The sequence below is a fragment of the Procambarus clarkii genome, chromosome 71, assembly GCF_040958095.1.
Source record: "Procambarus clarkii isolate CNS0578487 chromosome 71, FALCON_Pclarkii_2.0, whole genome shotgun sequence".
Lineage (NCBI taxonomy): Eukaryota > Metazoa > Arthropoda > Malacostraca > Decapoda > Cambaridae > Procambarus > Procambarus clarkii.
In genome coordinates, this window is record NC_091220.1 from 20,520,142 (window position 1) to 20,537,442 (window position 17,301).

General features: G+C 43.4%; 1 protein-coding gene across 4 annotated transcripts in view; it reads right to left on the minus strand.

Moving 5' to 3' along the window:
- Nucleotides 1–17,301, minus strand: part of LOC123745671 (mucin-2) — a 142,688-nt gene that overhangs the window by 92,886 nt on the left and 32,501 nt on the right. For all 4 annotated transcript variants that reach the window (XM_069312226.1, XM_069312228.1, XM_069312227.1 and 1 more), the window contains 4 exons: nucleotides 15,558–15,654; nucleotides 13,033–13,190; nucleotides 5,011–5,153; nucleotides 3,496–3,658 (listed from right to left, as the gene is read on the minus strand). In XM_069312226.1, the coding sequence (XP_069168327.1) occupies nucleotides 3,496–3,658; nucleotides 5,011–5,153; nucleotides 13,033–13,190; nucleotides 15,558–15,654 (561 nt within the window). The remainder of the gene's footprint in view (nucleotides 1–3,495; nucleotides 3,659–5,010; nucleotides 5,154–13,032; nucleotides 13,191–15,557; nucleotides 15,655–17,301) is intronic.

Here is a 17,301-nt window from a genome sequence, read left to right on the forward strand (position 1 = left end):
GTGTATGTATGTTTGTGTGGCTGCTGGAGTGCATGTATGTTTGTGTGGCTGCTGGAGTGCATGTATGTTTGTGTGGCTGCTGGAGTGCATGTATGTTTGTGTGGCTGCTGGAGTGCATGTATGTTTGTGTGGCTGCTGGAGTGCATGTATGTTTGTGTGGCTGCTGGAGTGCATGTATGTTTGTGTGGCTGCTGGAGTGCATGTATGTTTGTGTGGCTGCTGGAGTGTATGTATGTTTGTGTGGCTGCTGGAGTGCATGTATGTTTGTGTGGCTGCTGGAGTGCATGTATGTTTGTGTGGCTGCTGGAGTGTATGTATGTTTGTGTGGCTGCTGGAGTGCATGTATGTTTGTGTGGCTGCTGGAGTGCATGTATGTTTGTGTGGCTGCTGGAGTGTGTGTGTTTGTATGGCTGCTGGAGTGTATGTATGTTTGTGTGGCTGCTGGAGTGTATGTTTGTGTGGCTGCTGGAGTGTATGTTTGTGTGGCTGCTGGAGTGCATGTATGTTTGTGTGGCAGCTGGAGTGCATGTATGTTTGTGTGGCTGCTGGAGTGTATGTTTGTGTGGCTGCTGGAGTGTATGTTTGTGTGGCTGCTGGAGTGCATGTATGTTTGTGTGGCTGCTGGAGTGCATGTATGTTTGTGTGGCTGCTGGAGTGTATGTTTGTGTGGCTGCTGGAGTGCATGTATGTTTGTGTGGCTGCTGGAGTGTATGTTTGTGTGGCTGCTGGAGTGTATGTTTGTGTGGCTGCTGGAGTGCATGTTTGTGTGGCTGCTGGAGTGCATGTTTGTGTGGCTGCTGGAGTGTATGTTTGTGTGGCTGCTGGAGTGCATGTATGTTTGTTTGGCTGCTGGAGTGCATGTATGTTTGTGTGGCTGCTGGAGTGTATGTTTGTGTGGCTGCTGGAGTGCATGTTTGTGTGGCTGCTGGAGTGTATGTTTGTGTGGCTGCTGGAGTGTATGTTTGTATGGCTGCTGGAGTGTATGTTTCTGTGGCTGCTGGAGTGTATGTTTCTGTGGCTGCTGGAGTGTATGTTTGTGTGGCTGCTGGAGTGTATGTTTGTGTGGCTGCTGAAGTGTATGTTTGTGTGGCTGCTGGAGTGTATGTTTCTGTGGCTGCTGGAGTGTATGTTTGTGTGGCTGCTGGAGTGTATGTTTGTGTGGCTGCTGGAGTGTGTGTTTGTGTGGCTGCTGGAGTAATAGTCAAAAGTGTAATAGTCAAGTGTAATAGTCAAAATATTGGATATTGGAAAAAATAATTAAAACTAAACGGGTAGAACATCTGGAGAGAAACGATATAATATCAGTATCAGACAGACAGTATGGTTTTCGATCTGGAAGATCCTGTGTAACAAGTTTACTCATTTTCTATGATCGAGCCACAGAGATTTTACAGGAAAGAGATGGTTGGGTTGAGTGCATCTATCTGGACCTTAAAAAGGCTTTCGACAGTGTTCCACATAAGAGGTTGTTCTGGAAAATATTGGAGCGGTGACAGATAAGCTCCAGGTGTTCAACATGGATGAAAAAATTTCTGATAGAAAAATGAGGGCAGTAATCAGAGGCAGTGTATCAGACTGGATAATTTTCACAAGTGGCGTACCACAGGGTTCAGTTATTGCACCGGAAATGTTCATTGTCTACATAAACGATGTACCAGATGGAATACAGAATTATATGAACATGTTTGCTGATAATGCTAAGTTAATAGGGAAGATAAGAAACTTAGATGATTGCCATACTCTTCAAGAAAACCTGGACAAGATAGGTATATGGAGCAACAATGGGCAAGTGGTCGGCCGAGTGGACAGCACACTGGACTTGTGATCCTGTAGTCCCGGGTTCGATCCCGGGCACCGGCGAGAAACAATGGGCAGAGTTTCTTTCACCCTATGCCCCTGTTACCTAGCAGTAAAATAGGTACCTGGGTGTTAGTCAGCTGTCACGGGCTGCTTCCTGGGGGTGGAGGCCTGGTCGAGGACCGGGCCGCGGGGACACTAAAGCCCCGAAATGATCTCAAGATAACCTCAAGAAGTGGACTTTCATGTGAATAAATGTCATGTTATGAAATATGGAGTAGGAGAACATAGACCCCCCCCCACACAACCTATAAATTACAGTATGTGAAAAATCTTTAAAGACTTCTGATAAAGAAAGAGATATAGGGGTGGTTCTAGATATAAATGTATCATCTGAGGACCACATTACGAATATTGTGTGAGGAGCTTATGCTAGACTTTCTAACTTCAGAATTGCTTTTAAATACATGGATGGCGAAATATTAAAGAAATATTTCACGACTTTTGTTAGACCAAAGCTAGAATATGGAGAGGTTGTATGGTGCCTATAGCTTGAGAGACACATCAACAAACTGGAAAAGGTGCAAAGACATGCCATTAAGTGACTTCCAGAACTAAAGGACAAGAGCTACGAGGAGAAGTTAGAGACATTAAATATGCAAAAACTAGAAGCTAGAAGAAAAAGAGGCGATATGATCACTACGTACAAAATAGTAACAAGAATCGATGAAATTGATAGGGAAGAAATCCTGAGACCTGGAACTTCAAGAACAAGAGGTCATAGATTTAAACTAACGAAACAAAGCTGCCGGAGAAATATAATAAAATTCACTTTTGTAAAGAGAGTTGTAACCGGTTGGAAGAAGTTAAGTGAGAAGGAAGTCGAGACCAAAACCATCAGTAATTTCAAAGCGTTATATGACAGAGTACTGGAACACCATGAGTGTTGCTCTCATCCTGTAACTACATTTAGGTAATTAAACACAATCATGTACACACACAAATGTGAATCCACACAGATATCCACCCATAGAAGCATGCACAAATACAAACATTTACCCACATAAACATGCACCCTCGTAAACATGCACCCTCGTAAACATGCACCCTCGTAAACATGCACCCACATAAACATGCACCCTCGTAAACATGCACCCACATAAACATGCACCCTCGTAAACATGCCCCCTCGTAAACATGCACCCTCATAAACATGCACCCTCATAAACATGCACCCTCGTAAACATGCACCCTCATAAACATGCACCCTCGTAAACATGCCCCCTCGTAAACATGCCCCCTCGTAAACATGCACCCTCATAAACATGCACCCTCGTAAACATGCCCCCTCGTAAACATGCCCCCTCGTAAACATGCACCCTCATAAACATGCACCCTCGTAAACATGCCCCCTCGTAAACATGCACCCTCATAAACATGCACCCTCGTAAACATGCCCCCTCGTAAACATGCACCCTCGTAAACATGCACCCTCATAAACATGCACCCTCGTAAACATGCACCCTCGTAAACATGCACCCTCATAAACATGCACCCTCGTAAACATGCCCCACACTTTATTCATCAGGTAAATTAATAGAGTTTATTGTCATTTGGAGAGATGTAATGAGTCAAGATATAAAGACTATAATAACGCTCAAGAGATACTATACCAATCACCATGGCAGAAATACTAACCCCCTAATTCCTCGGCCAACCAGGAGTTCAAGAAGTTGGAAATATCGGTCTCTGGCTTGCCATCAGAGTTGCTCCAGTCGTTGTCGGGGTTACCGTCCAAGCGACCACATAGTCCAGATGTCTTGTTCCACTGCAGGTCGCTCAGGTCCACCACCACCAAGTTCTGAAACCCAGCCACATATATCACGTACATACCTCAGGCACCATCTATATTCACCTCAACTTGTTATGACGTACACATCAGCTAACCTTATCCTGTAGGTGTTCAGCCCGTCCTCCCACAACGTTACAAAAATAGTGTATTAAGTTCGCTGAACCTAATCTAACAGCAGATTCACGAATAGAAAATGGGATAGCCCGTCAATTTTGCGAGCCGAGGGATTTAATCTTCCCTGTAGCTAGGGTGTTGCTTGTTACAGAAAGCTGTCAGGACGTGTTAATTCGTCTTACCAAGATTAAAATTGTGATCTAAAAGTATAATGTATTAAACTGTTGCAGAAGGAACGAGGCCGACGATAGTTGGTGTAATTTGGCCCAGAACTGCTCGACTGGTGGTGCAAAATGAGAGCCAATCAGAATCGCCGACTGAGACGACAAGCACACCGATAAATTTGGGTGTAGTCAGTGCTCCACTCAGTACGGGGACATAAACATGAGGTGCTGGGCCCGCAGTCCGAGCCCGTCCTTCAAACTAAGACCCAAAAGTGATTCCATGCACCCGTCAAACCCCAGGTGTTTATGAATGAAAAACGGTTTACACACGACTCACAACTGATTTCATTGTAACACTTCCGGAATAAGTGCTTCACTGACGAATTTTGTTCGAACTACAACGCTGTAAATGCTTCACTCACATTACAAATGCAAATAATCGGCAACAGAACCTTAACACCTAACTTAACCTAACCTATGCCTATATATATGCACAATATGCTAATGTATTATAATATTAATTTATATTTGAGAAAATTCCTGTTTTGAATGACCAGCATGTAAAAATTTATGAATGTGTCTGTGGTGTCGACCGCTGGATGGAATGGACTTGAGTCGAGGACGGGTTGCGCACTCCACAGAAAAATAAGTGCTTCCCCACAGAAAACAGTGTGTTAGCTTGGTATTACTTCATTTTCCCCGAAAATTTGAGTCAAGTTGTCAAGAGTGAGGCCCAGCCTGTATATAGGTATATTGGCACTTGGTTACTGATAGTGTGTTTCTGGTTGGAAGGAAAAGCATTCCACAAGCCTAGCATAGCCCATATAGTAATCTAGAAATTTTCAGGACAAGACGTGGAGAAAGACAAAACGTCTTTAGATACTAATTTATGTTGTAGTAGATTCGTTATTGCTTTACTTGTTAATTCTTTAAGGACGAGGGTCGCGGGAGAATTTTGCTCTATTGAGTACGGGCGAAGATAAGAGTAGCCTAGTTACTCCCCATTTGCTAAATATTTCACTACACTCTGTCCAAATACGACTCCACCCACTCCTTTGACCCCACACTGTGCTGGTGACTTACCTTCATGTCCCACTTGATAGTCAGTCCCAGGCCGGACACCTTGACCACCACGAAGTGTGCCACTCTCTCCGACACAACACCGTTCATCTGACCAGGGATGACCAGGCTGGTGTCCCGGTAGGCCAGACTTGGCTCACCCGTCTCTGTGGACACAAGCGGCTCTGGTTACACATGGCACTGTGTGTGTGTGTGTGTAATTACCTAAGTGTAATTACCTAAGTGTAGTTACAGGATGAGAGCTACGCTCGTGGTGTCCCGTCTTCCCAGCACTCTTTGTCATATAACGCTTTGAAACTACTGACGGTCTTGGCCTCCACCACCTTCTCACTTAACTTGTTCCAACCGTCTACCACTCTATTTGCGAAGGTGAATTTTCTTATATTTCTTCGGCATCTGTGTTTAGCTAGTTTAAATCTATGACCTCTTGTTCTTGAAGTTCCAGGTCTCAGGAAGTCTTCCCTGTCGATTTTGTCAATTCCTGTTACTATTTTGTATGTAGTGATCATATCACCTCTTTTTCTTCTGTCTTCTAGTTTTGGCATATTTAATGCTTCTAACCTCTCCTCGTAGCTCTTGCCCTTCAGTTCTGGGAGCCACTTAGTAGCATGTCTTTGCACCTTTTCCAGTTTGTTGATGTGCTTCTTAAGATATGGGCACCACACAACAGCTGCATATTCTAGCTTTGGCCTAACAAAAGTCATGAACAATTTCTTTAGTATATCGCCATCCATGTATTTAAATGCAATTCTGAAGTTAGAAAGCATAGCATAGGCTCCTTGCACAATATTCTTTATGTGGTCCTCAGGTGATAGTTTTCTATCTAGAACCACTCCTAGATCTCTTTCTTTATCAGAATTCTTTAAAGATTTCTCACATAATATATAGGTTGTGTGGGGTCTATGTTCTCCTATTCCACATTCCATAACATGACATTTATTAACATTAAATTCCATTTGCCAAGTGGTGCTCCATATACTTATTTTGTCCAGGTCTTTTTGAAGGGCATGACAGTCATCTAAATTTCTTATCCTTCCTATTATCTTAGCATCATCAGCAAACATGTTCATATAATTCTGTATACCAACTGGTAGATCATTTATGTACACAATAAACATCACTGGTGCAAGAACTGAACCCTGTGGTACTCCACTTGTGACATTTCTCCATTCTGATACATTGCCTCTGATTACTGCCCTCATTTTTCTATCAGTCAGAAAATTTTTCATCCATGATAGAAGCTTACCTGTCACCCCTCCAATATTTTCCAGTTTCCAGAACAACCTCTTATGTGGAACTCTGTCGAAAGCCTTTTTTAGGTCCAGATAGATGCAGTCAACCCAACCATCTCTTTCCTGTAATATCTCTGTGGCTCGATCATAGAAACTGAGTAAATTCGATACACAGGATCTTCCAGATCGAAAACCATACTGTCTGTCTGATATTATATCATTTCTCTCTAGGTGTTCTACCCATTTAGTTTTGATTAGTTTTTCCAATACTTTCACTATTACACTTGTTAATGATACAGGTCTATAATTGAGGGGGTCTTCCCTGCTGCCACTTTTGTAGATTGGAACTATGTTAGCCTGTTTCCACCCGTCTGCTACGATTCCTGTACACAGGGATGCCTGAAAGATCAGGTGAAGTGGAATGCTGAGCTCAGATGCACATTCTCTCAGAACCCATGGTGAAACGCCATCTGGGCCAGCTGCTTTGTTCTTACCGAGCTCCTTGAGCATTTTTTCCACTTCGTCTCTAGACACCTCTATGTGTTCTATGTTGTTCTCTGGAATTCTTATTGTATCTGGTTCCCTAAAGATTTCATTTTGTACAAACACACTTTGGAACTTTTCGTTTAGTGTTTCACACATTTCCTTTTCATCTTCCGTGAATCTATTTCCCATTTTCAACCTCTGAATATTATCCTTTACCTGCAATTTGTTGTTTATGAATTTATAGAATAGACCTGGTTCTGTTTTACATTTGTCCGCAATCCCTTTTTCAAAATTTCTTTCTGCCTCTCTCCTCACTGCCGTGTAGTTGTTTCTCGCATCTTTGTATCGCTGGTATGTTTGGGGGTTCGGCCTCTTCCTGTATTGATTCCATTTTTGTGTCTTTCGGTCTCTAGCCCTCTCGCAATTTCTATTGAACCAATCCTGTTTCCTAGTTCTGCATCTCTGTTTTGGTATAAATTTTTTTGTGCCTTTATCATATATTTCACAAAACTTGCCATACATCTCATTCACTTCCTTGCCTAGCATCAAGTCTGTCCAATTATACTCACTAAAAAAATTTCTAAGGTCACCATAATGTCCTCTCCTGAAGTCTGGTTTTTCAACTGCTTCAACCTCCTTATTTTCTTCCAGCTTATAACGCATTGCATACTTTATTCCCAAAAAGACATGGTCACTTTTACCCAAGGGAGGAAGGTACTGAATGTCAAATATCTCTTCCTCCTTCCTGGTAAATATCAAATCTAGCATGGAGGGAACGTCCCCTTCCCTCATCCTCGTAGCTTGTTTAACATGTTGATACAAGAATGTTTCCAGGATGAGGTCTACAAATTTACAGGTCCAAAAATCTTCTGTTTTAGCTTCATATGCTTCCCAGTCTATGGATTTCAAGTTGAAGTCACCGACTATCAACAGTCGTGATCTATCGTTATCCGCTCTCGCTATAATCTCTCTCATTATTGTTATAAGACCTTCACGTTTACTATCTAGCTCCTCCTTTGACCATGTGCTGCTTGGCGGTGGACTATATGCATTTATCATCATTAGTTTATCATCCTCATAGCAGATCTCTAGTGCTATTATGTCAACTTCTTGTGGATTGGCAGTGTGGGTGTGTGTGTGTGTGTGTGTAATTACCTAAGTGTAGTTACAGGATGAGAGCTACGCTCGTGGTGTCCCGTCTTCCCAGCACTCTTTGTCATATAACGCTTTGAAACTACTGACGGTCTTGGCCTCCACCACCTTCTCACTTAACTTGTTCCAACCGTCTACCACTCTATTTGCGAAGGTGAATTTTCTTATATTTCTTCGGCATCTGTGTTTAGCTAGTTTAAATCTATGACCTCTTGTTCTTGAAATTCCAGGTCTCAGGAAGTCTTCCCTGTCGATTTTATCAATTCCTGTAACTATTTTGTATGTAGTGATCATATCACCTCTTTTTCTTCTGTCTTCTAGTTTTGGCATATTTAATGCTTCTAACCTCTCCTCGTAGCTCTTGCCCTTCAGTTCTGGGAGCCACTTAGTAGCATGTCTTTGCACCTTTTCCAGTTTGTTGATGTGCTTCTTAAGATATGGGCACCACACAACAGCTGCATATTCTAGCTTTGGCCTAACAAAAGTCATGAACAATTTCTTTAGTATATCGCCATCCATGTATTTAAATGCAATTCTGAAGTTAGAAAGCATAGCATAGGCTCCTTGCACAATATTCTTTATGTGGTCCTCAGGTGATAGTTTTCTATCTAGAACCACTCCTAGATCTCTTTCTTTATCAGAATTCTTTAAAGATTTCTCACATAATATATAGGTTGTGTGGGGTCTATGTTCTCCTATTCCACATTCCATAACATGACATTTATTAACATTAAATTCCATTTGCCAAGTGGTGCTCCATATACTTATTTTGTCCAGGTCTTCTTGAAGGGCATGACAGTCATCTAAATTTCTTATCCTTCCTATTATCTTAGCATCATCAGCAAACATGTTCATATAATTCTGTATACCAACTGGTAGATCATTTATGTACACAATAAACATCACTGGTGCAAGAACTGAACCCTGTGGTACTCCACTTGTGACATTTCTCCATTCTGATACATTGCCTCTGATTACTGCCCTCATTTTTCTATCAGTCAGAAAATTTTTCATCCATGATAGAAGCTTACCTGTCACCCCTCCAATATTTTCCAGTTTCCAGAACAACCTCTTATGTGGAACTCTGTCGAAAGCCTTTTTTAGGTCCAGATAGATGCAGTCAACCCAACCATCTCTTTCCTGTAAGATCTCTGTGGCTCGATCATAGAAACTGAGTAAATTCGATACACAGGATCTTCCAGATCGAAAACCATACTGTCTGTCTGATATTATATCATTTCTCTCTAGGTGTTCTACCCATTTAGTTTTGATTAGTTTTTCCAATACTTTCACTATTACACTTGTCAATGATACAGGTCTATAATTGAGGGGGTCTTCCCTGCTGCCACTTTTGTAGATTGGAACTATGTTAGCCTGTTTCCACCCGTCTGCTACGATTCCTGTACACAGGGATGCCTGAAAGATCAGGTGAAGTGGAATGCTGAGCTCAGATGCACATTCTCTCAGAACCCATGGTGAAACGCCATCTGGGCCAGCTGCTTTGTTCTTACCGAGCTCCTTGAGCATTTTTTCCACTTCGTCTCTAGACACCTCTATGTGTTCTATGTTGTTCTCTGGAATTCTTATTGTATCTGGTTCCCTAAAGATTTCATTTTGTACAAACACACTTTGGAACTTTTCGTTTAGTGTTTCACACATTTCCTTTTCATCTTCCGTGAATCTATTTCCCATTTTCAACCTCTGAATATTATCCTTTACCTGCAATTTGTTGTTTATGAATTTATAGAATAGACCTGGTTCTGTTTTACATTTGTCCGCAATCCCTTTTTCAAAATTTCTTTCTGCCTCTCTCCTCACTGCCGTGTAGTTGTTTCTCGCATCTTTGTATCGCTGGTATGTTTGGGGGTTCGGCCTCTTCCTGTATTGATTCCATTTTTGTGTCTTTCGGTCTCTAGCCCTCTCGCAATTTCTATTGAACCAATCCTGTTTCCTAGTTCTGCATCTCTGTTTTGGTATAAATTTTTTTGTGCCTTTATCATATATTTCACAAAACTTGCCATACATTTCATTCACTTCCTTGCCTAGCATCAAGTCTGTCCAATTATACTCACTAAAAAAATTTCTAAGGTCACCATAATGTCCTCTCCTGAAGTCTGGTTTTTCAACTGCTTCAACCTCCTTATTTTCTTCCAGCTTATAATGCATTGCATACTTTATTCCCAAAAAGACATGGTCACTTTTACCCAAGGGAGGAAGGTACTGAATGTCAAATATCTCTTCCTCCTTCCTGGTAAATATCAAATCTAGCATGGAGGGAACGTCCCCTTCCCTCATCCTCGTAGCTTGTTTAACATGTTGATACAAGAATGTTTCCAGGATGAGGTCTACAAATTTACAGGTCCAAAAATCTTCTGTTTTAGCTTCATATGCTTCCCAGTCTATGGATTTCAAGTTGAAGTCACCGACTATCAACAGTCGTGATCTATCGTTATCCGCTCTCGCTATAATCTCTCTCATTATTGTTATAAGACCTTCACGTTTACTATCTAGCTCCTCCTTTGACCATGTGCTGCTTGCACATGCTTGTGTGTGTGTGTGTGTGTGTGTGTGTGTGTGTGTGTGTGTGTGTGTGTGTGTGTGTGTGTGTGTGTGTGGGCATGCGCGTGTGTGTGTGGGCATGCGTGCGTGCGTGTGTGTGTGGGCGTGTGTGTGTGTGTGTACTCACCTAATTGTGCTTGCTCTTTCGGCCCGCTCCTAATTAAGTTCTGCTCTTTCGGCCCGCCTCTCAACTGTCAATTAACTGTTTCTAACAGGTGTGTGTGTGGGTGTGTAGGCATGCATGTGTGTGGGTGTGTAGGCATGCATGTGTGTGGGCATGTGAGGGTGTGTATGTGTGTACTCCCTTAATTGTGCTTGCGGGGGTTGAGCTCTGGCTCTTTGGTCCCGCCTCTCAACTGTCAATCAATTGATGTACAGGTTCCTGAGCCTACTGGACTCTATCATATCTACATTTGAAACTGTGTATGGAGTCAGCCTCCACCACATCACTGCCTAATGCATTCCATCCGTTAACTACCCTGACACTGAAAAAGTTCTTTCTAACGTCGCTGTGGCTCATTTGGGTACTCAGTTTCCACCTGTGTCCCCTTGTTCGCGTACCACCCGTGTTAAACAGATTATCTTTATCTACCCTGTCAATTCCTCTGAGAATTTTGTAGGTAGTGATCATATCTCCCCTTACTCTTCTGTCTTCTAGTGTCGTGAGGTGCATTTCTCGCAGCCTTTCTTCGTAACTCATGCCTCTTAGTTCTGGGACTAGCCTAGTGGCATATCTCTGAACTTTTTCAAGCTTCCCCTTGTGCTTGACAAGGTACGGGCTCCATGCTGGGGCCACATACTCCAGGAATGGTTTTACATATGTGGTATACAAGGTTCTGAATGATTCCTTACACAGGTTCCTGAAGGCAGTTCTGATGTTAGCCAGCCTCGCATACGCCGCAGATGTTCTTTTGATGTGGGCTTCAGGAGACAGGGTTGGTGTGATATCAACTCCTAGATCCTTCTCTCTGTCCGTTTCATGAAGGACTTCATTTCCCATTCTGTATCCTGTGTTTGGCCTCCTGTTTCCACTGCCTAGTTTCATTACCTTACATTTACTCGGGTTGAACTTTAGTAGCCATTTGGTTGACCATTCATGCAGTCTGTCTAGGTCATCTTGTAGTCTCATACTGTCTTCCTCCGTCTTAATCCTCCTCATAATTTAACCCTGCGGTACCCCACTGGTGACGTCTCGCCAATCTGATATCTCACCCCGCACAGTGACTCGCTTCCTTCTGTTACATAGGTACTCCCTTATCCAATGGAGTACCTTCCCTATCACTCCTGCCTGCACTTCCAGCTTTCGCGCTAGTCTCTGGTGTGGCACTGTGTCAAAGGCTTTCTGGCAATCCAAAAATATGCAGTCTGCCCACCCCTCTCTTTCTTGCCCGATTCTTGTTGCTTGAGCGTAGAATTCAATTAATCCTGTGGGGCATGACTTGCCATCCCTGAAACCATGTTGGTGTTGTGACACAAAGTTCCTTCGCTCCAGATGTTCGACTAGCTTTTTTCGCACAATTTTCTCCATCAGCTTGCATGGTATGCAGGTTAGGGACACTGGCCTGTAGTTCAGTGCCTCCTGTCTATCCCCCTTCTTGTATATCGGGACCATGTTTGCCGCCTTCCAAATATCTGGCATTTCACCTGTTACCATTGATTTGTTATACACCATGGAGAGTGGCAGGGACAGTGCTTCTGCTCCTTCCTTTAGTATCCATGGTGATATTCCATTCGGGCCTATAGCCTTTGTCACATCCAACTCTAGCAAAAGCTTCCTTACATCCCCACTGGTAATCTCAAATTCCTCTAGTGGTGCCTCGTTAATTATTCCTTCTCTTATCTCGGGAACTTCTCCTTGCTCTAATGTGAAGACTTCCTGGAATTTCATACTGAGTTCCTCGCACACTTCTTTGTCGTTTGTAGTGAATCTGTCTGCCCCTATCCTCAGTTTCATTACCTGTTCCTTCACTGTTGTCTTTCTCCTGATGTGGCTGTGCAGCAATTTGGGTTGGGTCTTAGCCTTGCTTCCTATGTCGTTTTCATATTGCCCTTCTGCCTCTTGCCACTTGTCACTTCACATCCATTTGTGTGTGTAGGTGTGTGTGTGTGTGTGTGTGTGTATGTGTGTGTGTGTGTGTGTGTGTGTGTGTGTGTGTGTGTGTGTGTGTGTGTGTGTGTGTGTGTAGGGGGTGTGGGTGTGTGTAGGGTGTGTGTGTGTAACAGATTGTGAATTTCCATGAAGGTAAAAGTTTTCAGTAAATCACAACAACCATGTTTTAGTAAATACATGTACTTTACATATTTTCATTCAAGAAAAAATAAACTTCTTTAACATACAAACAAAATCACTTGTCAATGTTAAATTTACCAATAACATCTTTACAATATCTTTCATTGTAATATAAAATAACATGACCTAGCAAAAAAATAATAATTTCGCTGCTAGACACAACTATTAATCTCTTAATTCCGTCCAACAAGTTTGACCAACAAATGGGACCAACTAATGGGACCAACAAATGGGACCAACTAACACCACTCACCTATATTGTTTAACAAGTGAGAGCAACAAGTGGGACCAAGAAGTGGGACTCACCTGTGGCCTGGAGAACAAACTTCTCATTGCCCTCTAGGAAGATCTGGATGACCTTGGGGCAAGATGACCCTTGACAGCCGTCAGCCACTCGCAAGTTGACGGTGAAGGTGTCATGGGACGTGTCCTTCACCAGGGTGTAGGGACACGAGCTCTCAAAGCTGTCAAGGGAACACATGGTTATGGTACGGGTCTCGAAGCTGTCAAGGGAACACATGGTTATGGTACGGGTCTCGAAGCTGTCAAGGGAAGCCACGTGAGGGAAAGTTCTCCCACCTACATTCATACATAATTATGTATATGACATAAATTACTTAAGAACTATGAAGATTCGTCTTTTTTTTTTTTTTTTTTTTCCCAGGGATATTCCTGCGCGGGCCCTAAGCCTCTGGCTGGCCCACTAAGTGTTGCTTGTTTCTGTTTTACTTGGGCGGAGTATGAGTATTTAATACTCGTATGGTCGCTTCAGTAAGATTTTGCCATGTGTTTAACAACTTCTTCTGCTCTGTTGAATCTAAGTTGAAATCTTAATAGGTTTGTAACTGTGCACTGTGTTAGATAATGTTCCAGTGCTCTGTCGGGCATTTCTCCACAGTGTTGACATTTCCTCTCAGAGGAAATTCGTCTTGTGTTGGTGTCGCACATTTAGTTGCAATTTATTCGTATCTATAAATCAGATAATTATGAGTTATTACTCTGGTTATATTATGTTGACAGATTAATAGCATGTTGACATCCCTGTGATGGAGGTGTGTGCCTTGTTCCCAAAAGACAGGTAATCATTAAACTAATCAATTTGACTCTTAATTAAATATCTATCTTATCTAAATATCTTATATAAATATCTTAATTAAATAACTATCTTACATACCTTTTGTACTCTAGCTTTGTACTAAGGTTGCTTTTTAAATATTTTTTCAGACTTATATAAAGTGAATAGTACCAAATTCAACTATATTATTTTTTACTACGTATATGTGTGTATGATGGTCCACATAGGTACAAAAAACCAGCGTTGAATGAAATGAAACGCCATTATCTGGATGAGACCCGGAGGCTCCCCGGAGCTATACCGGGCTGATGTATATATATATTAGACCGTGGCAATAGTCAAGGAGTTCTAGGCCTACCGGAGGCCAGACCCAGAACCTGGCCCCCCCTCAAGAGAGGCACGAAGAGCAATTGCCTAAAGACACCCCTGTGTAATTGGACGCAGTCTTTGTCTACCATCTACCAGGTCATGCACCCAGAAAGGCCGGAGGAAACAACCTGAAATGCCCATGAATCATGGGACCAGGCAAGAGCAAACAGCGCGAGCCTCGCCCCCCCCTCTTATCGCCCCGTCAATGGGGTGAACTGCGAAAGGGCCGACGACCCCTATGAGAGCCCGACCAATGCTCAGAGTGATCACTGCGCTGACCAGATGCTGACGACTCCACAGGAAGGGCCAGTCCTGAATCTGGCACTACTGGTTTACGATGAACAAAGGAGCCCCAAGACCTGGCGATACCCTTCTGGGCAGGACCACCACAGCACCCCCCGGAGAACCAACAAGTCCGACATAGGCCGGTAACTAGACGAAGCCGCCTGCAGAAAATGCACCACCGCTGACTTTGCAAACAGCAATGGACGAAAAGGGGGATGAAAATCTAAGAGCCATGGCCTAAGAAGATTAAAATAAATGGACGAGCATTGCCTGTCAGCAAGCAAGGCAAGAAGCGAAGAACAGAGACACCGCCTCCATCAGAATCTGCACATACAACTTCAATAAGGCAGCCGATGGCCGAGCTACCGAAGCAAGCACACTGGACACTGGCCCAGAACCCAGCTCCTCCACCTCCACTACGAGCCTGTCCGAAGACGGCTCCAGCAGGGAAAAATGCCCACTGGTGCGCAAATCCTCTGCCACCAGGGATGCGGAACGGGAGGGAACCGCCACATGAAGCTCCACCTGGCCGACATCATGAGGAAGGACAAGCACGCATTGAGGTGCGTGCTTGAGGAGTCGATTAAGGCAGCGTCTGGGATCCTCTCGGACGTAGGTTTGAACCCTCGTCACGGCCCTTGTGGATTTGTTCATTTGATGCATCACGCTATTGTGATTTCTGTGTGTATAGATATATCTACATTTAGATAATTATACACACGCCAAATGACCTCGCGGCTTAGCAGGCAACGCTCGAGGGGTCGTAGTCCTATGGCTCCGGGTTTGATGCCGGCTGAGGAAGAAGCAACTGGGTCGAGTTTCTTTCTCCCGATAATCCTGTTCACCTAGCAGTAAACCGGTACCTGGGAGAAAGCTGGTTGGGCTGCATTCTGGAGTGTGTGTGTCAGAGAAAAATATATGTAGTAGATGTGATACAAGAAAATAGGAGAGGAGTGAGTACATTAGACAACTGATGGTTAGAAAGGCGGGGTCCAGGAGATAACAGCTCGATCCTGGAGGCACAAATATGAAATAAAACAGTAAATAAACACATACCGGTTAAAATTATCTCTACATGTAGTAAATACTGGAGCAGACTCACCTGTACACCTTGCCGTCGAAGGTCTTGTAGTGGACCCCGGACCAGGTGAAGCAGGTGCCCGGCGTCGGCGTGGGTGGCACTTCACCGTCATTTTCAACTAATGGAAATTTTAAGAAAATAAATTAAACTAATTTCAATTGAAAATGTATTTTATTCCAGTTACGATAATGAGGAAAACACATTAAAATGAAATATTAACGTGTTTCAAAATAACTTTGTATTTCATACTGAATTGAACAATGGCAGTCACATTTACATCGATTAAATGTTATTACTCATAATTTTATGGAATTGTGAATTGTGTGAGGTGGCAGAGTGTGGGTTAGGAGGAGCAAGCGTTGTGGTGCTCCTCCAGAGCGGCCACCATCCTTACACTTGGGAGTAACTAGGTACTTGTTGAGGCCCTACTGTATGACCAGCCTGGCCTCGTTCATACACCACTAATTTCACCTTTACAAATCCTCAGTTCAACCTCCCAAAGGTTCAGGTGAAGACACACACACACACACACACGCAGAGGCATGCCACTAGACTAGTCCCAGAACTAAGAGGCATGACTTACGAGGAAAGATTGCGTTAGATGCACCTCACGACACTGGAAGACAGAAGAGTAAGGGGAGACATGATTACTGTCTGCAAAATTCTCAGAGGAATTGACAGGGGTAGATAAGGATACTTTTTAACACAGGTGGGACGCGAACAAGGGACCACAGGTGGAGACTGAGTACCCAAATGAGCCACAGAGACGTTAGAAAGAACTTTAAAGAACTTTATTTAGTGTCAGAGTAGTTAACAAGTGGAATGCATTAGGCAGTGATGTGGTGGAGGCTGACTCCATACAGAGTTTCAAATGTTGATATGAAAGAGCCCAGTAGGTTCGGGAATCTGTATATCAGTTGATTGATGGGTGAGAGGAGGGACTTAAGAGCCAAAGCTCAACCCCCACAAGCACAACTAGGTGAGTACACACACACAACAGCTAATGTAGTCCCGATATACAAGAAAGGGGATAGACAGGAGGCACTGAACTACAGGCCAGTGTCCCTAACCTGCATACCATGCAAGCTGATGGAGAAGATTGTGCGAAAAAAACTAGTGGAACATCTGGAGTGAAAGATCTTTGTAACACAGCATCAACACGGGTTCAGGGATGGCAAGGCCTGCCTCACAGGATTAATTGAATTCTATGACCAGGCAACAAAAATCAGGTAAGAAAGAGAGGGGTGGGCAGACTGCATATTTTTGGATTGCCAGAAAGCCTTTCGTACAGTACCACACAAGAGGCTAGCGAAAAAGCAGGAGATGCAGGCTGGAGTGAAAGGGAACGTGGGACCAAAGAGCCAAAGCTCAACCCCAGCAAGCACAAATAGGTGAGTACAAATAGGCGAGTACACACACACCTGGACTAGAAGAGCCTCGAACCCCAGACCACAAAACCAGAGCCCCAGAGTTCTACCTTCTTAGCCACCCTCGCCCACAATTGAAAAGGATCCCAGAGGCACTTATATGCTGCCCAACTGGGACTGTAAGCCTTCTCTGGGGTGCCATTTTGGGATAATTGTTATGATCCACGTCGTATTCAGATAAAATACTAACAACCACATCATGGATAATAACTTATTCGCCTGGCCTATAGAAACCCGGTACCGCAGATCAGCCTTCATGGCAAAGTGGCAACACTGCCATCTATGTACTGGCGTGACCAAATGGAGCACGAATAAAGGCAGAGACACGCACGTTTTAA